This window comes from Vombatus ursinus, unplaced genomic scaffold (genome assembly GCF_900497805.2).
Source record: "Vombatus ursinus unplaced genomic scaffold, bare-nosed wombat genome assembly UNPS02014780.1, whole genome shotgun sequence".
NCBI classification, from domain to species: domain Eukaryota; kingdom Metazoa; phylum Chordata; class Mammalia; order Diprotodontia; family Vombatidae; genus Vombatus; species Vombatus ursinus.
Window position 1 is genome coordinate 2,698,156 of NW_020954558.1, and position 22,968 is coordinate 2,721,123.

Genomic DNA, 22,968 nt, shown 5'->3' on the forward strand with positions numbered 1-22,968 from the left:
CAAAGATAAAATCCTCTGAGCTAAACAGATCCAAGGCTGCCTCTACCTCTTCAAACACAGGGTCATTTCTAGTCCATATAAAGGAGTCTTTGGTGCCCACCAGCAAGAAGTCCAAAGATGCTGGTCCACAGATTTGCCAGCCCTGGTGAAGCTGGGTCTGTTACCAAGTAACAGACATCCACCGAGATGAACAAATGATCACTGGTTTAGGGGATAACGATCTTGGGGCCGCTGGCAGTGCTTTGCCAGGTACAAAAAAAGCCCATGCCCAGCACTGTTCCTGCCTTTTGCCCCCAATGACTCCTTTCTGTTTTAAAGTCATTCTAGGGCTTTGAAAAATTCACACATCTCTCAGCCAAGGGAAGCTGAGGCTCCCATTGCCCAAGTGCCATCATTAATATTTCCTCATCCTTCCTTAATGATAGGACAATCGATAAACAGACAGCCACTCTGCGGGCCCTAGACAGCCAAATGCATTTACCAGCCAGGTTTTTTTTTTTTTTTTTTGTAATTAGATAAACTCCCCAGATCGATGTGCAGGACCATTACCTATGCTGGGAGCAAAGGCAGTCCCACTGGCAGGGCCCTTTCCTGACACCTGGACTGCAGGCCCAGGCCAACAACTCTCCTGAAATCAACAATGGGCTTCTCACCATGCCACACTGCAAGCCAGAAACCAGGGTAAACTGGACGGGCTTGGAATGAAATGTAAAAGGTTTTTTTTTTTAGGTTTTACTGAGTCATGACATAAATGTGCTTTTTTTGTTTTGTTTTGTTTTCTTAATCAACAACCAATGAACCAGTTTAAAACAGAACCAAGTTATTATGGAGGAGGCAGAGAATCGCAGAAAGAATAATCAGAAGAGTCAGAGGACCTGGGCTTTCAATCCTGGCTCTGCAATTTACAACATAAGTAACCTTAGAGAAGACATTTAACATCTCTGGGTCTTAGTTGCTTCATCTTTTTTTTCTTTTTTTCAAGTGAGGCAATTGGGGTTAAGTGACTTGCCCAAGGTCACACAGCTAGTAAATGTGAAGTGTTTGGTCTGAGGCTTGAACTCAGGTACTCCTGACTTCAGGGCCAGTATTCTATCCACTGCGCCACCTAGCTGCTCCTTGCTTCATCTTTAAAAAGAAGGTTTTGGTCTAGAATCCAGATGCCAGACCAGGGGTTCTTAACCTAGGGCCTATGGATTCTCAATGGGTTCATGGAGTCCATGAACTTGGTTGGGGAAAAAAATATCTTTCTTTTCATTAACTTCATATTGAAATTTAGCATTTCCCTCAATCAGGAATGTAGGAAACAAACATTATTCTGAGAAGGGGAATGTAGGCTTCACCAGACAGCCAAAGGGGTCCATGACACAAAAGAGGTTAAGAACCTCTGAGACAGACAATTCCTATGGTCTCTCTTTCTCAACTCTAAGTTATAAGATATTAGGACCTCCAAACTGGCTCAGGCTCCTGATATGAAGCGTAAACCCTTCACTTCTTATCACTGCTTGATTAGAATGATCTAATTCCATGGTACAATAAATGGATCCCTTGACTGGAAGACAAAGGCATGGCAATCATTAGGGAGAAAAGTACAGGCTTGGAGAGTGTGACAAGAGCTGTGAGGCCTGTGAGGGAGGTACGAGGTTGAAGGGTAGACCACTTCTAACTACTTCCTTTGCCTATGAAGCTTCTCCATGAAGCCCCTGGAAAGGGAAGAAGGCCAATCCCCTCCTTTGGTTTACTAGCAGCTCCTGCCCACAGAAATTGGTAGTGTGTGAGCAGGAACCCACTAGAAGGCTCCCATAGGCCCATGGTCTTGGGTGACAAGTAGCAGCTAATTCACTGAGCCTGGGGAGGGAATGCTACATGGTCAGCTCCACTCCCCCTTCCTAAAACACTTTTCCCACAATAAAGCTTGCAGGAAAAAAGTAGCCTGTTATCTTATCCTGCGCCCCTTTTTTTAAAGAAGACAAAACCGTGGCAGAAGTGAAGTGACTTGTTCAGGGTCACACAGAAAATGTGCTAGAATAAGGACTTGAAGGCAGGCCTCCAGACTCCAAGTCTAGGGTTGTCTCCCCTACACAGCGTTCTAATGCTTTGAAGAACTTGTGATCTCTTCCATGTGGTTATTCTCTCCCCAGCTGCACAGCTACAACCCACCTACGATGTTTCATCCTGTGCAATTCCTCCTGTCTGCTTACCCACAGGAAGCTCTGCCCAATACATCCTGGGCCCTCGTCTAGGTCTTTCAATGTCCTTTGGGTATCAGGGCAGCATTCAAGTTCGACTCTCGCTACGTGACCAGCTCCTTCCCTCAGCTGCCAGTCATTTCCTGAGCTCCAGTCTTCAGCATTGTGCCTCATGAAACAACGTTTTCTGTCTTGCCAATGTCTTTCCTTCCATTTAAATGCAACTTCCTTAGGCCTGGGGCAGCTAGGTGATACAGTGGATAGGACGCTGGGCTTGGAGTCAGGAAGACTCAACTTCATGACTTCAAATCTGCTCTCAGAAACTTACTAGCTGTGTGACCCTGGGCAAGTCATTTAACCCTGTTTGCCTCAGTTTCCTCAGCTGTAAAGTGAGCCGAAGAAGGACATGGCAAACCACTTTGGTATCTTTGCCAAGAAAACCTCAAATGGGGTCATGAGGAGTCAAATATGACTGAATGACAAATCCTTGGGTGTTCTGGTTTTATTCATAAAATGAATGTCCAGGTTTATGTGATTAATTTCCTTCAAGATTATCAATTTAATGGTCATCTTGGCAAGGATTTCACATTTGGAGCACCAACATTTAAGATAATCTTTGAAGATGATCAAAAACCTGTCATTCTGAGTGCCCTCTTCCCTCAGTACAGAGGAGGAGGCCACACAGGACTGGGGGCCATTTGCGTTCTTCATTGCTTCCTAGGTTGACGTGGCTGGCTGACTGGTGCTGACCCTCTCCATACTTAGCTAGGCTGGTCCTTGGACAGCGGGTACACAAACTCAAGGTCTTTCCAGCTCGATGAGAGCTGCCAGAGCTGGAGCTCTGTCAGCACAGTTTTCAAGAAGGGTCATCTCCGTGCCACAATGAGGCAGCAGAGTGGGGCTTCTGTGGAATACATCTCTAATATGAAAAACAGTAACTTTCAATTAGGGCTTAGTGTTTACAAAGTGATTTCCTTGCATTAAACCTGTGAGGGATTACTAGCCCCAATTTAAATAAAGATATTGAGGTCAAGAGAGATGAAGTGATTTGTCCATGACCATACATCTAGTAAGTGACAGGGCCAGGACATGAACCCATCCTCCTGTCTGACCAGCACCTTCTCCACTCTACCATGATGCCTCTTCATTAAGCACATTGACGGTGATGAAGTTGTTTCAGCATTATTATATCAACCAACCAGTATGCATTGGGTGTGTCTTAGATTAGAGACATCTCTACTCCAAATGTTCATATGGACTATTTGTGCCTGACCTGTGGTAGAGCCTTCTGAGCTTATGTTGGTCTGATCAGCCATAATAGGACACACCGTACCTTGACCCCAACTTAGTGATGTCATTCTGTCGTGTGCTCAGTGTTGTGGAGGACACAAGAGAAGGTTCACAGAATGCCCAAGCTGAAAGGGACTCTTGGAGGCCATCAAATCCAACCCACTCACTTTACAAGCCCCAGAACCCGAACGACTCATCTGAGGTGACCCGGCTGGTCAGTGACACAGCCAGGCCTGGAAGCCAGATTTCCCTGCCTGCTTCCTTCTCCAGTGGTCATTCTGCTGGTATTGTCGGCAGCCCTGCCCTCAAGCAGCTCACTGTGTACTTGGGTAAATGGGACCCCTCCCTAATATAACTAGACACAATCTAAGGCAGTACAGACACGTTATTAAGCACTTAGTTCTTTGAGGCAGATGCTACAGGCTGGAGAATGGACCTTCCTAGCCCGGCCAGATTGAGTTCTTAACGCTCAAACGTAGGAAGGAGCAGAGTCAGTGCTTCTGACACCACAGCCCCATGTAAAAGGGGCCAGCAGACATAAAAACAAGGTACCACACCGCTTAGGGAGAACATGTGAGGCCACCAGGCCATGGTCTCTGCTCTTACATCTGTTACAGATATACATGTTATAGATAGGCTCAGCTCTAGAAACAACAAAATCAGAGACTCTAAAAACCAAAGGATCTTAATCCTCATTTCACAGTCCCAGAGCCAGTAGGTAGTATGGTGGAGGAGAATGAGGACTGCATTGGATTCCTAACACTGGTCAATACTTATTATTATTAGCACATCACTGGCAAGTCACTTTATCTTTCTGCCTCAGTTTTCATTTCTCATCTGTGAAATGAGGATAATAAACATTTAGACTACGTACCTACTATACAGCATTATTATGAAGAAAACGCTTTGTAAATAGTATAAATGTGTACTGTTATTTCAACTACAAAATCCCAGAACCAAAGAATCTTTAGAATAAAAGTGTCTCAGGTCTAGACACTAGAGAGGGAAACAGTAAACCACTTGGCATCTTTGCCAAGAAAACCCCAAACGGGGCCACAAAGAGACAGATACAATTGAAATGACACAACAACAACAATACACCTAGAAAGGCCCCTCAAAGGCTGGCTAGCCCACCTTCCTTTCCAGTGCCAGAATCCTTCCCAACCAAGGATCATCCAGTCTCCACTTGGACACTCCCCGTGACAGGGAGTTCATGAGCCCCAGGAGACAGTCCATCCTAGTGTAGGACAGCTCAGCTGGAAAATTCTTTCTTACGATGAACTGAAATCTGCTCCTCTCTAATTTCCCCTCACTGGTCCTAGGTGAAGGTTACCCATCTCCTGAGAGAGAAGTGATGGACTTGGGGTGCAGATTAAGACATGGAGTTGTTGCACATAGCCAATGGGACGATTTGTTTTGCTCGATTATGCATATTTGTTACTAGAATTTTTTCTTCTTCTTTCAATGGGGGAGGGGGAGGTGGGAGGGAGAAAAAATAAATGCTTGTTAATTGGGGGTGGGGGGAGGAAGGCTCACAGCAACGAAGAACTCTTTCTGGAAGCATCCTGTTCTACCATGAGACAGTTCAGATTGTTAGAACGTGCACCTTTCCTTCATGAACTGAAGTATGTCTCCCTGTGACTTTCCCCATTGCTTCTAATTTTTATACCATCTAAGCAAATTCAATGTCTCTTCCTCTCAATATTGAAAGATGGTGATTGTGTCCACTGTGGGTCCACCCTCCCTCGAACCTCTATCCAAACTATTTTATTCCTAGTTTCTCAGAATGATTCTGTTATGGCATGGCTTCATGTTCCCTTCCCATCCGAGGTGCCCTCCTCTGGAGGTACTCTAATCTGTCACTGTCCTTCCTGAAGATGTGGTGCTGGGTCACAGACATCTTTGCAGCCCTCACCAGACTCGGCACAGGGCCTTGTGTACATGGTAGGAAATGAGTGAAAATCTGACTGATCAACAGAACAGATATATACTAGGAAAGGCAATCTCTCTGTCTCTCTCATAAACACACCCACACATGCACTAAGTTCAGGAAACCAGGCTCCCTTGATTAGGCAGCATCTGGGCTCCTAAATGACTGGGTTAATCAGTCTAAGAGGCCAGAGCCCACAGTAATCAAGCCTCTTGGGAGCAGGGAAAGGTCTGCTGCTTTGCCTTTCACCTTGGTGCACTCTGAAGGTAACAGGAGCTGAGCTTGAGAGCCTTTCTCCATCTGGGCTATCACCACAGAAACAGCAGAGCTGACTTTCCCATCCTGGCCCCCTCCTACTCTGTCCCCCTAACCCCCCCCACCCCACCCTAGGCTGGCCAGATGTGCTTTGTTTTTCTCAGCCATCTCCAGAGTTCTGGGTGAGTGCCTCCCTGAGATGCAGCAGTCTCAGCCTCTTAGAGAAGAGAGCCTGGAGGGCATGTTTGAGTTTGAGCTCAGCCTCCGGGAGCCACCCCCTGCCCCTCCCCACAGGTGGGAGCACAGCAACCAGAAGCTGGGACTTTTCCAATGACAATGGCTTCTGCTGCAATGGCTGAAAAGGAGGCTTCTGCCTGGTCTACTGTGTCAGGACAATGTGGGGTAGTGGAAAGATTACTAGAAATGAAGGTGGAAGATGATCTAAGTTCAAGGCCTTGTTTTACCACTTACTAGATGTGTGACCTTAGGTAAGTAACTTACTTCCCAGGGCCTTAGTTTCCCCATCTGTCAAAATGACAGAGTTGGACTAGTTTCCTAAAGTTCCTTCCAAGCTGTTGGATAATTGGGGGAAGGGACACTGAAGAACGTCTCCCTTGCAGTTTGGGGTTGGAATTAGGGCAAAAAAGATGTTCAAACGGAATAGCAAACATGTTTCCTATCACTTCAGGGCTAATCAGTGCCATCTATGCAAGATAAACTAATGCCTTCCTACTTGTAGGCAAGGCCCAGAACTCTAGTGAACAAGGCTTAATTTGAACCAGGTTTTAGAACTGGAAGGGGCTTTAGAGATCATCTAATCCATGCCCACATTTTACAGATGAGAAAACTGAGGCCCAGAGAGGTTAAGTGATCTCATAGCTGATTTTCAATCTTTGAGACGGAGATAGATAACAGACCTGACAGATATGTATATACACACACAGTAAAAAAATGCACGGTGGCACAGGCACCTGTCAGTAAACTGAAGAGTAAGAATGGGATGGTAACTGTCTGCTAAATGGCCAATGGATTTTTGGACAAATCCAGCTCTAAACCCTCTTCTGAGTTCTAGAAAATAATTCTTTCTTTCATTTTTTTGGGCAGGGGGAAGGGGCAGTCAAGTTTCCTTTTGTAATTTCTTTCTCTGTCACTAATTAGCTCTGTGACCCAGAAAGTCACTTGCCATCTCTGGGACTCAGGTGAAGTCGTTATAATGAGTTTTTCAATCCATTAGCAAACATTTATTAAACACCTACTACATGCTAGGCCCTGGGGATTAAAAAAAATATAAAAATTCCTGCTTTTAAGAGGCTTATGTTCTATCAAGGTTCTAGCTATACATTTATAGAATAAACTCATACAAAATAAACTGAAGGCAGTTTGAGAGTGAGAGCCTAGTGATAGGAAATGCATCTTGGAGGAGAGAAACTCTCTGGAGCAAAGGTGAGGAGGGAGTGCATTCCAGGTCAGTGCATGAGAGATGGGAGATGGCAAGCTGTGTGTAAGGAACAGAGAGAAAGGCAATGTGGCTGGACTGTCTGGTTGGCGAAGAAGAGTGACATATAAGGAGCCTGGAAAGATAGGGTGGGACGAGGTTGGAAAGGACTTTAAAAGGCAAATAGAGGAGTTTCAGTTTGATCTGAGAAGCAAGAAGGAGCCAAGTGTTTACTAAGACAGGGACTGAATGGTCAGGTTTGCACTTGCAGAAAATCACTTTGGCAGCTGTGTGGAGAATGGAGCGGGAGAGATCTGAGTCAGGGAGACCAGTTAGGAGGCCATCACCTTAATGCAGGGCAGAGGGGATGGGGGGGCTGAACTAAGGTGGTGTCTGTGTCAGTGGAAAGAAGGAGGCTCCTTATTTTACAGGAGAGGAAACTGAATCCAACAACAGTCAGCAGGGCCAAGATTCAAACCCTGGCCTCCTGATTCCCAGTTCAAGGCTCTTTCTCCTATGCCACAGTTGTCTCTCTAGGAGTTTATTTAGTTGGTCAGAGGGGAGAAATTAGGGTATAATATCCAGACTTGGATGAAATAGTAATTCATCAAGAGGTGCCGTGGTTAGAGCACTAAGCCTGGAGTCAGGAAGACCTGTGTTCAAATCCCCAGATATTCACTGTGTGACCCTGGGCAAGTCATTTCACCTTTGTCTGCCTCAATTTCCTCAATTATAAAATGGGGATAATAATAGCACCTCCCTGACAGGGGTATCATAAGGACCGAATAAAATAATATTTGTAAAGCATTTAGCAAACCTTAAAATGTTGTTACCATTAAACATGTAACAACATGTTGTAAAAGCAACATGATATAGTGAACAGAGTGCTACACTTGGAGTCAGGAAGGCCTGGGTTCAAATCTGATACCAGATACTGATTAGCCATGTGACCCTGGGCAAGTCACCTTTCTTGGACTAGGGTCCCACTTCCCTAGTTATAGAATGAGGAGGTAGGCTCTAAGGTCCCTCCCAGCTCTAATTCTACGGTAATTCTAATTCTATTTTTACAACCTAATACATACAATAGTTCACCTTTACACAGACAGATGTGTCTAGCTTACAAAGCTCTTTTCCATACTCTACTGTATCTGAGCTTCACCATATATAACCCCAGTGAAATAAGGATTGTTTCACCCTTACAGCACAGGGAGGGGGGAAGTGAAGAGACTGTCCAAGGTCACGTGTCCACATCTAAACAGCACGGCTGGGGCTTGAATGCCAACCTTCTACCTCTGAGCCTAATGCTTTCTCTCCCATGCCATGCCAGGGCAGCAGCCCCCACTTAATGAGTGGGTGGGCCCTTGTGTGCAAGCCTGGGTCCCAGGCTAGGTAACCACACACACTGAAGGCCTTCTTGACAACAGGGATAAGTGAATGGCTGTTAATGGGTCCTCAGTAACTCACACCACAACCTCAGTGGGCCTGAGTTACTGTCTGTAGCTAGTCGCTATCCAGAGTTTAAGCAAGTGGTGAGTAGAGGGGAGATACTAGGGAAGACCAGAGCCAGAGGGAAGAGAGAGGAGGCAGGATCCAGGTCTGGACTCTGCTACCACCTCCCACCCCCCCCTTGAGTTGCAGGCAGAGCATTAAGTATTCGAAAGCAAGTGAAGGATAACAAGCCCTACTTGCACAAGGCTTCAGGTTGACAGAGGGCCTCTTCCACAGCAGCAGCACAAGTCCTGCTGTCTCCATTTCAGAGATGAGGAGGCTGAGGTTCAGATAAGAGAACTGATTTACTCCCAGATACACAAGCAGGAGGGCAGCGGCACGGTGAATGGAGTGCTGGACTTGAAGTCAGAAAGACTCAAATTCCCAAGTTCAAATCTGGCCTCAGACCCTTATTAACTGTATGACCCCTGGGCAAGTCACTGAACTCTGCTTGCCTCAGTTTCCTCATCTGTAAAATGGGCTAGAGGAGGATATGGCTAACCACTGCAGTATCTGGTATCTGGGAGATATAAAAAAGACAGAGACACCGTCCGTGCCTGTGGAGTAGCTGTGCCAGATGTAACTGAGGAGGCACACACCGGGGGAAGGGACCATTTTCAGCTGGAATCATCAAGGAAAGCTGGCAATGTAGTTTGGGAGCTAAGAAAAACAATGACTATCCCCATACAGTGGAACGTACTGCAGGCCAAGTATCAATGAGCTGCCTCAGCTCTAAAGGCTTCAAAGATCCCCTGGAGGGAGGGCTTCCTGGAGGAGGTGAGCTTACAGCTGCTCTGAAAGGCCAGGGAGGACTTAATTAGGTAGAGAAGCCATTTCTAGCAGGGGGATGGCCTGGATGTTCAGCTCAGCCCTGGCCTAGGCACTGCAAGGAAAAGAAAGGAGAGTTTCAGGATCCTATAGTCTAGATGGGAAAGCAAGACTTGCTGAGTGAAAGGAACACGGGTGGGACAATTAGACAAAACAGGACATGCAGGGGACTCAGGGAACAGAAAACAGGTCCCAAGGGATTTCAGAAAAGCTGGGAGAGCTGTGAGGGCTGAATCAGAGGCTTTAAAGACGCAAGGGGCATTACTGAGTCCGACCCTCATTTTTTTGTAAAGAAACTGAGGCTCAGAACTGGAAAGTGGTTTGTTTCTGGCACAGCTAGTTAGCAGCAGACCTGGGATTCTAACCCAGGGCCTCTGGTTCCCAAGACAGTGCTTCTAGTAGGCTTCCTGGAAGTGGTGGCACTTAAGCTGGACTCTGACGATTGGGCATTAGTCAGTCAACAAACATTTCCAAAGTCTGTGTGCCAGGAACCGTGTTAAGTGTTGAGGATTAAAATACTAACAATCAAAGCAGTCCTTATCCTCAAGGAACTACATTCTAATGGAGAAAACAACACACAGACGAGGGGTTCAGAGTCTAACTGTCAGACGCTGACATTGGAAGACCAGGTGTCCCAACTACCAGAGGGTACAGAGTGTGCTGGATACGGCCAGGGACGGTAAACCCGACCTATCGCTGCTGTTGAGGTTCCAAACTCAATCTGAGGAAAGAGCTTGGGGCCTGGTAGTCTGGGCAGGGTCAGTGAGAAGTAGCTCTAGGACAAAGGACCCAGGTTCTGAGCAGGAAAGGGTCGTAGGTCTTTTACGTGGCCGCCTGAGAAAGTGGCTTCTTGCCTGGAAGCAGGCCTCTATCCCACTTCCCGGCCACCGGCTCCAAACCACGCTGCCTCCACTTTGGCCAAGACGCCTCTGCTTCCCCCCAGATCCTCCAGGGCTCTTTTCCAGAACCAGACCTTGGCTGCTTCAGGGCACAGACTGACCACACACAGCTCTGGCCGCCTCCCTGCCCTTCTCATTTCCAGCTCTTCATTCACATGTTGGTTTCCCCCTTAGAATGTAAGCTGCCTTGCTTGCGTTTGTATCCACAATGGTACCTGGCATACAGTAAACACTTAAAAAATGTCACTTTTTCCTCTCTCTTTCAAACGTGCCCTAAGGAAAGAAGACCTCAAAGGTGGGGATCCTCAAATCAGAGAGAATCACCCAGCCCTGTCACGTTCATAAATGACACTTGTTTGTACAGTGCTATGGTACAGAAATCATCCTGCCTTTTCTCAAAAAGATGACATGGAAGACGTGGCCCTGGCCAGCAGGCCGCGTGAAGAGTCTCACAAATGAGTTGAGTTGTCATTATAAAGGAGATGGCTCTGAAAACAACCAGGCTGTGACTAAAGAAAGGGCTGAGACGCCAACCAAGCAGGGCTGAGACGCCAACAAAGCAGGCCTGAGATGATGGAATCTTGGGACAAGTAAGATGGAGCTACTGAGCTTGAGGAACATACATTTTACTCCTCAGAGTCCTATGCTCAGCAGGCCAGGGGTGGGAGAGATAAAAAATGAAGATCTCTGCCCCAGGGAAGGCCGTTCAGTGTCAGACTGGGTTAGACTGGAAGGGGGACAACTGCAGTGACAACACCATGCAGGACATGCCCAGGGTTCTAAGTGAGGACAGACACAGGGTTATGGAGGCTGGGGGGTGGGGGGAAGGAAGAGCACTTACTGGGGAGCAGGCAGACTTCTTAGAGGAGGTGTCATGTGAGCTAAGTGTTGAAGAATGGGATATCAACAGGTGGACGTGCTGGGGAGCAGTAGAGGGAGGGCAGATAAAGAAGACCTAATGGGATGGTGTAGACATAGGAGGAAGAGGAGGAGAACGGCAAGGTGTGTTGAGGGGACCGTTAAGTCATCACCCAGTTTGGCTGGAGCATGGGGTGTGTGTAAAGGGGAATATGAGAGATGAAGGGTGCCTGGACTTACTTCGGCAGGCAACCTATCCAACCACCCCTTCCTGTGTATTTTGCTCGTCAGACCTGTCGCTACAGACAATGGCCTCATCCACTGGGCCTGTCTGTGCTCAGGCTTCTCCTTCCAGATTCTACGTCATCTCCAAAATTCAGCTCAGGCCTTAGCTCCTCTTCCAGAAAACCTCCTCTGGTGACTCTGACCCACAGTGATCCTCTACTGCTGTCCCACCCCTCCCAACCTTCTGTGAATTCCTACGGTACTTTCAACTTGTACTACACAAATAAGGCCTAGATTAAAAAAGGTGTCTTGGGCTGTTCTCTAACTGATGACATGGAAGGGTGCCATGAGATCTGGTTCCCAGTCCTGACTCTGTCACAGATCTGATATGTTTCATCAGAAGACACAAGTCCTAAGGCTCTATCTAACACCGACATCCTTTAGTGTGAATCTTCCAAGTCAAAAGATTGAGGATGGACCCCTGGCTCCATCCTGTGAGATTTCATCACTTGCCTTCTCCAAACTTCTGTTTTTTATTTTCTGCACAGTCAGGACGGTCACAGAACTAAGTAAAAGAGTGGCTATGAAAGCTCTCTGTCAAGGGCTAAGCACCTGGGGAGTTACTGCTAATGTTTCACACATTTGAGGCCTGTCCTGCTAACTTCAGTTAAGAGCTCTCCAAAGGCAGGGCCCACTTCCTCTTGTACTTTCTATCCTCCTGCCTCACCAGGAGGGAAGTTGTATGGCACAGAGGAATGACAGCCCCCCGAGTCTCAGCTCTCATGATCATTGCAGTGCTTTTCATCCACCACACTCTGTTCATGCCTTCCCACCCTGCTTTTGCAACACTTAACAGACTTTTTAAAGCTAGAAGTACGGTATAGCAGAAAGAGTACTATTCTAGGAGTGAAGAGACCTGGAATTCTAGTTTTGGTTGACACTAACTAGCCCTTTCTCCTCTCTGGGCCTCAGTTCCCCATATGTAAAATAAGAGAGTCCCTTCCAGCTTGTCAATCAGCTAAGAGACCTCAGGGACTCAGTAAGTACTTTGCAGAAGGCTCTGATTTCTAGAGCAGAATTCAGGTATGAAGTTGGGTCACTATGGCTGAGACCTCTTACTTTAAGAGGATGTGCCTCTGAGGCAACCTATATTGTAAGACCAGAAGGGCCTGAGGATCAGGCAATAGCAGGTACTCAAGTCCTGGGGATTGCCCAAGGGTAGCCACATCAGTTCTGGAGCAATTCTCCTGCTACTTCCTGTCTCCCCAAAGCAGCCGTTAGCTCCCGTGGGGCAGGAACAATGTTTCTGAACCTTTGATTCTCATAGGGCTATGTAACTGAGGATGATCAATGAGAAACTAGGTCCAAAAATCCTTCAGACAGAAGAAGGTGTCTTGGCAGAGGACTAAGGTCTTATAGTCGGGTGATCTGGATTTACATCTCTGATCTGTCCCTCACTGGCTGTGTGACCCTGGGCAAGCCAGTCACCCTCGGTTCAGTTTCCTCATCTATAAAATGAGAACAATAATAATTCCCCTACCTACCTCATGTGGTTGTTGTAAACATTGAGAGTACCACAAAAACACAAGTTATTATTAGAAAGTGAAATATTATAGTTAATACCTCCTGGATCCGGGCTTTGCAGAGAGAGGCTTTTAAAAAAAGGCCACTGAGTTAACCAAAATAGCTGTCACAAAATCCACCCAGTTTTTGATCAAAGTCTTTTTTAAACATCCCTATTTTTTATTAAAGAAGAGCCCCTTGAGTCCTCCTCTCAAAGCCTGGTTACTCCTGGTTACACAATTTTATCAAGTTTGCTGATCTCCTTTCCCTGATCATACGGCAAATTGGAAGCAGAAAACCAGAGAGGTGAGGAGGAGGGCAGCAAGGGACGAACGGGGAAATTGGGCGGCATAATGGACAGAGCTCTAGACTGGGGGCCAGAAAAGCCTTCTTTCAGCTTCTGCCTCTGAGACAAGTTACGTGACCCGGAGCAAGGAATTTGATCTCTCTGAGCCTCAGTTTCCTCATCTATCAAATAATAATACCTGTACTCTTTCTTCACAGATTTGCTGTGAGCTCAAATGAGGGTCTACCTTGTCAACTCCCTATTCAATAAACTCCAGTAGCCCATCATCACCTCCAGGTTCGAAAACAAAATGCTGTTGGGCATTCAAACCCCTTCATAACCTAGTCCCCTCCTACCTTTCCTGTCTTCTGACACCTTACTCCCCAACACATACTCTTTGACCCAGTGACACTGGCCTCCTGGCTGTTCCACAAACAAGACACTCTATCTCTTAGCTCTGGGCATTTTTTCTGGCTGTCCTCCATGCCTGGAGCGTTCTCCTTCCTCATCTCCACCTGGCTTCTTTTAAGTCCCAACTAAAATCTCATCAGAATTCTACAGAAAGCCTTTTCTAACCCTTCTTAGCAGGAAACTAGGTGGATGGAATGCTAGGCCTCGAATTGGGAGCACTTATCTTCCTGAGTTCAAATCTGGCCTCAAACACTTACTAGCTGTGTGACCTTAGCTGGGCAAGTCACTTAACCCTGCTTGCCTCAGTTTCCTCATCTGGTAAAATGAGTTGGAGAAAGAAATGGCAAACCCCTCTAGCATCTTTGCCAAGAAAACCCCAAATGGGGTCATGAAGAGTCCAACAGCACTGAAGAACAACCCCTCTTAATTCTAGTGCCTTCATCCTGTTAACTATTTCCTATCTGTCTTGTAGACAACTTGTTTATATATACTTGTTTATTTGTTGTCTCCTTCATTAGATTGCGAGCTCCCAGAGGGCATCTCTTTGTATTTCCCAGTGTGCGGCACAGGAGGTTCCGGACTGAAGTGAAAGTATATATATACATATACATATATATATATACATATATATGTATATATATGTATATGTATATATATATGTATATGTATATATATATATCAATGTCAATTATTATTAGAAGTATTATTAATAAGGGAGATACAGTTCACAAAGCCCAGCTGCNATATATATATATATGTCAATTATTATTAGAAGTATTATTAATAAGGGAGATACAGTTCACAAAGCCCAGCTGCTTGGAGCCCATTGAGTACAGAGGCAAACAGTCTCCTACACCTCAAAAATCTCTGAGCTCATCATTGTCTTACAGCAGGACACTGATGATGGATAATAACTTATGTTCACAGTGTCTGAGAATCATCAAGAAAGGTTGCTTTGCATATACCAGGTGCTTAAAGTTTGGTGAATTCAAGAAGTTCTTTCTTCGTGTAAGAAGATGGGTGTGAGATAGTCTGGTAAGATTTCAAAGCATAATTGCAAAAACAGAATGTGCAGGTGCTCAAAGGGGTCAGAAGAGCCCTCTTCCCTCCCTCTCCTAGGTCCTGGAGGGCTGAGCCCCTGCCCTGTTGTGATTCTGCAAAGTGACACAACCAAGGTAAGGTTACCCAGAAAACAAGCAAGTAAGTTTAGAGAGGCTATCGGTTATGGGAATGAGTCACAGAACCTATGGGGTGCTCAGCAGGAAAAAGGGTCTCTGGGTGAGCACTGAGCAAAGAGAAAAGCTGTTTGGGGCAAGGCATGAAAGTACAATCAAACTTGGTTTACCCAGACTCCCATGGAAGCTGCCAACTATTATAAATGGCTCTGATAACAGCCAGCCGCCACCTGTGCTTGGTTTCTGAGATTCCTCATTGCACTTTTATTAGATGCCTGTTCAATCATATTTATTTAGCTTAAGAAACTTCACTCTCATCCCCTATGTTCGAAAGTGGCTTATTAAAAAAAAAACACAACCACCAAAAAACCCCCCAAGCCTCAAATGTTAATACCAAAAAGCACCCTGGAGAATCAGTATTAACGCTGCAGATAAAATGAGAATCAAAGCAGTATGTCCTGGCTGGGGCTGGGCTGCCTTTCAGCTCCACTCAGGGAAAACTTCCCCTCCCCGAGAGGATGAAGCACTGGCTGCAGCGACAAGGCTTCAGGCCTGTAAATCCCCTCCTCCTGTCTCCACGGTAGGACGCCGTCGGGAATACGTGGTTGCTTAGTTCAGATCATAGGCTAAGCAAGGACCAATACCAGTGCAAGCCTCCTTAACTCCCTTCAGAAAAAACTTGCTCCCCACAAGGAACCCTAACCTGGCCCACGCTGAACAGGTTCACACACTTGTCAGGTGCGACTAGGGAAGGTCAGCGCTACGTCAGGCTCTTACCTGCTGACTTCTTGGACATTGTTGGTCCTGGCTGCTTCCAGCAGGGCGGCCTCTGAAGGAAGACAAGGATGGGTCAAGGTTATAAATGCAGGCTGGGGTGCACACCTGGAGCTGTTCTACCACTTGTCCCCACACCCAGCTCCTTAAGCCCAGACCTCAAAGCCAATCAGGCCCATTCTCGTTCTGCCTCCCTTCAACTTCCAGAATCAAGGCGGGAATTCGAGGGGTAGGACAGGATGGCAAAAGCCTGAGCTGGCTAGACAGGCTCTTTCAGACTATCTTGAACTAACCCTTTCTTTTACAGTGGAGGAACATGTCACAGAGAAGCAGAGTGACTTGTTCAAATCTCGCGACTGGGACTAGAATTCAGCCTCCTGGATACTCTCGAGCCCACACAGTGCCAAAGCACCTGAATGCTGACTCAGTTCTGCGGGACCCTAGGGATGGTCGGAACGCACATGGCACTGGGCTGCTGGCTCCATCTCATGGCTAAAAGGAGAAACTGCAGTACTCTGAAAAGGTTTTCAAAATCAAATGAACTGTCCCAATCAATTCATCAACACGTATGAATTTCAGGTTCTATTTGCTGGGACCTCACAAACGATTTAGCCTAAGGAACATAGGATTTAGAACTGGAAGGGACTAGAGACCATCTTGCCCATCCCCCTTATAGGAAGATGCTGAGGGCCAGAGAAGGGAAAAGGACTATGCCCAAGGTCTCACTGCTAATTAAGTAGCAGAGCTAGGACAAGGACCCTAGTTCACTGACTCCAAAAAGGGTCCTCACATCCATCATTTTCCCTGACACCTTCACTTTGCAAATGAGGAAACTGATGCACGGGAAGGAAAAACAACTTGACAGATGCCATGCAACAAGTCAATAGCGGAGCTGGGATCAGAACCTAGCTTTTAGGTTACTTTAGGATAAGCACTGTTTGGTTTTTGTCTTCCTATCGCCAGTGCCTAGCAGAGAGCAAATGCTTAAAAAATATGTACTGAATTAAACCCCTGCTAACTATACCTGATGTGGAGACAGGAAGAAAAATGAGTTCTGCCTGGAGGAGCTCCCAGACTGGCTGGGGAGACAAAACCTACACATGTAGAATACTAGAAAACAAAGAAATAGGACCGGACAGGACAACATGCTTAGTATCTAGTTCACTGTGGACTCAGAGTTGGAAAAGGTTCCCTGGAAAGGACTGGATGTGAAAGGAGACTTGAAGGATAGGAAAGATTCCAGTAGAACATGGAAGAGCTACTAGACAGACTGGCAAAGCCCTGGCCTTCCCTATGTCCCAGGGACAGAGGCAGAGAAAGGCAGGTGGATGTGTGCTGCAGGAAACCAGGGGTACTCTCAGAGGATCTAATATTTAAGTCACAAAGCTGAGGTGTGATGGGACAGGGGAACTATGTGCCTTCCTCTGCCCTGAAGGTCTAGACCCTTCCATTTATTAAGCACCAAAGTAGAGGCTAAAAAGAGTATTTGCTTAAGGGGGCCAAAAAGTATATAGCTCTGTAAACTGTGGCTTGGCCTCTAGGGGGTCAGTGTCCCTTGGAGGTACAGGAGACTGCCAGGGCTGTGGTTGGTCCTTCCTCTCAGCCCCCTAGGGCTGCCTCTAACAATACTTCTTCAGGGATTTTGTAACTTCGGTGCTGGTACTATCTACTAATACACTTCAAAACATGTAATTTGAATATCTAGTTTAAGAGTTGCTGTGGCTGAAAAATCCATCATTTTGTGGTTAAGGTGGTAATAAGCTGAAGGCTCAGCAGGGCCATCTGGAGGTACATATACTCACTCAAATGGCACAATTTTCAAAATCTAGGTTCACTACCACAACACAATGAGGTATCGGAAGAAGACTTTCTTGGAAAACCATCACAACGGGAATTTACAGGACTAGGAATTAGGAGTCCTGGTTCTGCCACCAACTGGAAATGTGACAAAGGGTAAGCAAAGCTGTCTGAGCCTATTTCCTTCTGTTAGAGAGCAAACCATTCACATTTCCATTATACCTCAATGTTGACAAAGTGCCTCTCCTACAACAACCCTGTAAAATAGGAGAAACTGAGGGCTTGCCTCCAGTCACAGGGCTGGTCAATGTCTGGGCCGGTGTCCTGCCTTTCCACTACATCACAGCTGTTAATCTCAAGTCTGAGACAGAAAGGTCAACAGGTCATCCTTCGGTTCTGGGCTCCCTGACAGGATCTGCTATCATACCTAGAGCAGGGATGGGGAACCTGCAGCCTCCAGGCACATGTGGCCTTCTGGGTCCTCGGGTGTGGCCTTTGAGTCCAAGTTTTACAGAACAAGTCCTTTTAGTAAGGGGATTTGTTCTGTGAAGTTGGAATCGGTCCAAGGGCCGCACTTGAGGACCTGGAGGGCCACATGTGGCCTCGAGGCCGCAGGCTCCCCAGCCCTGAAGAGGTACAAGAAACTCACTACATAGTACTGTGTTAAAGTGCTGCGGGTGACAAGGCTGGGCTAGAACCCGGGTCTCTCGCCTCCCCAAACCCAAGCACCAGAAGCCTGGGAGTGGAGCCCCGTCCCCCTATTTCTACTTCCTAGACAGCCTCCCTAACAGTCTGCTTGAATACCTGCAGGGACGGGGAGCTCACTCTCTGACAAGTTCGCCTCCCCCAGCCCCAGAAACCAGGCGGTGGACCCCCACCCCCTCCCCCCGACAGGCCAGAGGCTGCTGGATAATCACCCTTATTGGTGGGGCTCTTGCTGTAGCAATGAGCAACGAGCGCAGACGCCAAGGCCCACACGCCCAGTCCGGCCGCGTTCGGGACTCCGCTCCAGCGGCCCGACCAGGGGCTTTCTTCAAGGCCGGGAAGACGCCCCCACGTGGCCGCCCTGAGGCCCTGCGGCTGCCTGTCCCCGCTTCGCCAGGAGATCGCTCCGACATACTGCGGCTGCGCCGACGACCGCCCCCCGGTGGCCGCCCTCGGAAACTGCGCCTCCCTGCGGCCCCCGGCGGCCCCGCTCTGGCCCAAGGAGTCCCCGCGGGAGCTGGGCTGCCGGGCCCGAAGGAGCCGCAGGAGGAGCCCCGGTGCCGGCGCTGTTCTCCTCCACACCAGGGACCCCAGCATCGCGATGTCAGCTATGCCAAGCCCTCACTCCTGGCGCCAGCCCTGGCCACGGCGAGGGTAGAGACCAACATGGCCGCCGCGGCGCTTTCTAACATGACGCCAAACGGGGTGGGGCGTGCAAGGGCCCACGGGAGTTGTAGTCCACCTCCCTAAAGGTTGCGTAGCCAGCGTTGGCAAGGAAACTACATTTCACAGAAGGCAACACTATTAGAGTAATAATGGGAGCGCGCCCATGGTGGTCCGGGGCATGCCGGGAGTTGGAGTTCTGTCGGAGATGAGGCAAGGTGGGGAAAGAGGTGGGCGGAGTGGAGCCTCCACCTGGAAGTCTGTAGCCACGAGGTCGAATCTCAGCAAGTGTAAATGTATATCGATATGCTCCAGTTTGGGATTAATAACTACTTGCAGGGAATCTAGGTCAGTGCGCATCAAACAAGAGCCTCTGACCTGACTTGTTCATGGACTCTAAACCATGCTTTTCTATTTCCATCTTGTCCTACCAGCCCTGCTAATAGCCTTTGTGTATCTCCTGTGCATGTTTTGTTTTTTTAAAAAATTTTTTATTATTATCCTTTCTTCCCTCCCTCCCTCCTTCTCTCCCTCCCTCCTCTTCCCCTGTACACATAGGGAATCATACCCTTATCTGTGGGTGCTCTGCCCAAAGGAATATAATTTGTGATCACTGAAAACCCGGCAAGATGTCTTGTGGATTTCTTTCTTAAGGACCAAGCCTTAAACCAACATCACTCTGGCTCTCATTGATTGGCCAGCAATAGGCTCACTTGGTCATTGTTTGGGCAGTCCTGGCTCAGAGTGAGTAGAGATAGCAATTGTTTCTGTTTTGGCCAGAAACCCTGAGGATCTTCCCCTCCTAGATGGATTTTTTTTCTTTTGACTAGGTAAAAGAGGCCATTCTTTGCTTCATTTCTTACCTAGCCTTGATCACTGAATGGGTAATGCCTCAGTCAAACTGAGACCTAGGAAAGACCTTAGTTTTGAAAGGTCAAGGCCTCCTACCTCATCCAGGGCCATCTCCAGTTGTCCTGATCTATATCTTGCCACTGGACCCAGATGGCTCCAGAGGAGAGGGTAAGGCTTTGCATAGCCCTTGCTCACTTAGATCCAATTGGCTTGCAATGGCATCACCTTTCTGATATCATGGTCCTCTTTTAGAACAAAGGACAAACAACAACATTGTCCTTTAGGTCACCCACAGCTTTCTTTAAGGAGAAAAATATTCTATAGAATTCCATAGAATATACCAAAAAAAAAAAAAAAGAACATTCCAATACACACAGCAGAACACGAAAAAGGTATTCTCTAAGAAACTATGAATCTCCATTTCATACTGCTTGCTTATATGTGTATACGTGTGTGTATGTGTATATATGTACACACACATATATAAATTTTACATGTTACTTTCAAAGCTGTCCTGTGTATCTATGCTGCTTTCTAAACTTCTCTTCTGTAAATACTTTTTTTAAAAGATCCCCTTTTTTGGCATCATTATTGCTACCCTTGGGCCTCCCTCCCTCCCCCAATCCCTCTCCCAATTAAAAACACAAAGAAAGAAGAGGAAGCCATTGAAACAGATATGCATAGATGAGCCAAATGAAGTCACACAGTGGGCATAGCAAAAAAATAAAAAATCTATATTTCTTCTTACCTCCACAGAGATATCTATAGCTTAATTAGACCTTGTATATACAAGTACTTAATAAATTTTTGTTGACTCCCAGGAACAAAATCATATTATATATACAGAGAGGAAGGTCAGAAAGAATCAAGCAAATAAGAAAACTAATGTAGATATTACTGTGTTAAAGTCAATATATATATATATATATATATCTACTGGGTTGAGGTAGCTAGGTTGAGCAGTGGATGGAACCTTGGAACTGGAGCCAGGAAGACCTGAGTTCAAACTTGCCCTTAGAGACTTAGTAGCTGCATGACCTTGGACAAGTCATTTAACCTGTTTGCCTCAGTAACTTCATCTGTAAAATGGTGATAATAATAGCACTCACCTCACAGGGTTGTTGTGAGGATCAAATCAAAAGAATCCAATAAACATTTATTAAGCACCTACTCTGTGAACTGTGCTAAGTGCGGGGGATACAATTAATACAAAGAAAGTCTGTGCCCTCAAGGAACTTACAATCTAATGGGGAGAGAAGTACAGTGAAAGAGTCAGGAAGTATAGGGAGGATCCAGTAGGTACCCAAGACTGTGAGCATTTTGTTCTGTGAAGTTGAAACTAGTTAGAACAGCAGATGCAGAGCAGAGTATGCAAAAAAAAAAAAAAATCCAGTTTCTGTGGTTTGTAAAGGAAGGCATTGGGAGGAGTTTGGGCCTCCACTCACCAGCCCTCCAATCAGAGGAGGCTGAAGGATGTGGTGTCAGTCAAGACTTGAGTTAGCCACATGGTGGTGAGATCAGAAGTGATGAGCTTAGCCTTAGAAGGGCATCTTGTTTCATGGAGTTGAAACCAGGCAAGGCAGCAGATACAGCGTGGAGTGAGAAAATATCTATAAAGCGCTTAGTGTGGTACCTGTCAGAGCAGCTCGGTGGCATGGTGGATAGAGTGCAGGGCCTGGAGTCAGGTAGACCTAAGTTCAAATCTGGGCTCGCTTACTAGCTGTGTGACCCTGCATAAGTCACTTAATCCTATGTGCCTCAGTTTCCACATCTGTAAAATGAGCAAGTGGCACAGTAGATAGAGATCTGGACCTGGAGTTAGGAAAACCTGAGTTCAAATCCGGCCTCAAACACTTACTGGCTGTGTGACTCTGGGAAAGTCACTTAACCCTGTTTGCTTCAGTTTTCTCATCTGTAAAATGAGCTGGAGAAGGAAATGGCAAATGGTCAGGAAGAGTTGGACTGGACTGAAAATGACTGGACAGCAGCAAAATGGTGCCTGGCACATAGTAGGCACTATATAAATGCTTATTCCTTCCCCTTCCCTGGTGATTGGCAAGTAATGGAAGTACATATACAATAATTTACCATCTATGTTTTGTTTACTTTTCTTATTTTCTTATATTTTTATTTATGAAATGAGATTTTTTTTTTTGGTGAGGTGATTGGGGTTAAGTGACTTGCCTAGAGTCACACAGCTAGTGAGTGTTAGGTGTCTGAGGTCAGATTTGAACTCAGGTCCGCCTGACTCCAGAGTGGGTGCTCTATCCACTGCACCACCTAGCTGCCCCTTGAGATTATATTTGTAAAGTGCTTCCACATTGCCTGGCACATAGTAGATGCTTTAAAATGTTTTTTCCCTTCTCGAGTACCTTCTTGTCACTGTTGAATCAGCTGTCTGTTGACTTGTTAGAGCAAAGAGCAAAATTAGCACCAAGCCAGAAGAGATAAAATAAGAAAAAGATAGGGTATGCAATGAAAACAGTCCAATCCTGCCATATTCTAACAAGCTACTGATCATGAAAAATGGGATGTGTATAAAAGAAAGGACATAGACACTGTTAGAATTTTACTGTATCAGTCTCTAACCTGGGAGTGGCCAGAGGTGAAACAGAGCAGGTCAGAAGCAGGCATGCCAGCAATCAAGTAGCAGTTTAATTAATTAATTTCAGAGTGAGAAATGCGGTTTGCACACCTGAAGTTCTTCTGAGAAGGAGAGCTTAACATCCTGGAGTAAAGGCAGAGTTTATAGACATAAATCACAGGTGTGTATGTGTGTGTGTGTGTGTGTGTGCGCGCGCGCGCGCGCGTGTATGTGTGTGAAGGTGGATCACAACACAATTATTTCTAGGTCTTCAGTGGTTTTCCACAGTAAACTATTGAATGTAGGACAATACAGGTATTCTCGAGTCCTATGGAAACAGTTCTTAACTTGGTTGTCTCAAATCTTGGGGGTTGTGATTCCTTTGTGGGGTTCAGAACCAGAGTTCTGTGATAGGAACAGTCTTAGATTCACTTCACTGAAGGTACGTGAATCTAGGAATTGTTAGAGTTGATTAATCACTTTAAGCTGCATTGTGAGTCTCTGACTCTTAAGTCAGAATCTGCTGGGAAAAAATGGGAGCTCTGAGAAATCTAAATTGTTACTATATTCATTATACATACCATATCAATTAATATGAGAATGACAAATCCCTTTACATTCCCTCTTTTTGGTTAAAGGTCGGAATGACCCTGCAGACCAAGGGGGAACATTCATCTAAAACGTGATTTTGATTTTACATAAGAGAAACATTAGACCAGGGAGGGCGGAAAGGAGAATGCTGCCGAGGTTTCCTATTATAGTAA

The 22,968-nt window shown here is 46.4% G+C and overlaps 1 protein-coding gene across 2 annotated transcripts in view; it reads right to left on the reverse strand.

Moving 5' to 3' along the window:
- Nucleotides 1-18,772, reverse strand: part of CLPB (ClpB homolog, mitochondrial AAA ATPase chaperonin) — a 193,253-nt gene extending 174,481 nt beyond the window's left edge. For both annotated transcript variants that reach the window (XM_027866236.1, XM_027866235.1), the window contains exons 1-2: nt 18,318-18,772; nt 15,607-15,658 (exon numbers count right to left, since the gene is read on the reverse strand). In XM_027866236.1, the coding sequence (XP_027722037.1) occupies nt 15,607-15,658; nt 18,318-18,702 (437 nt within the window). In that variant the 5' untranslated portion in view covers nt 18,703-18,772. The remainder of the gene's footprint in view (nt 1-15,606; nt 15,659-18,317) is intronic.
- Between the last annotated feature and the right edge of the window lie 4,196 nt (nt 18,773-22,968).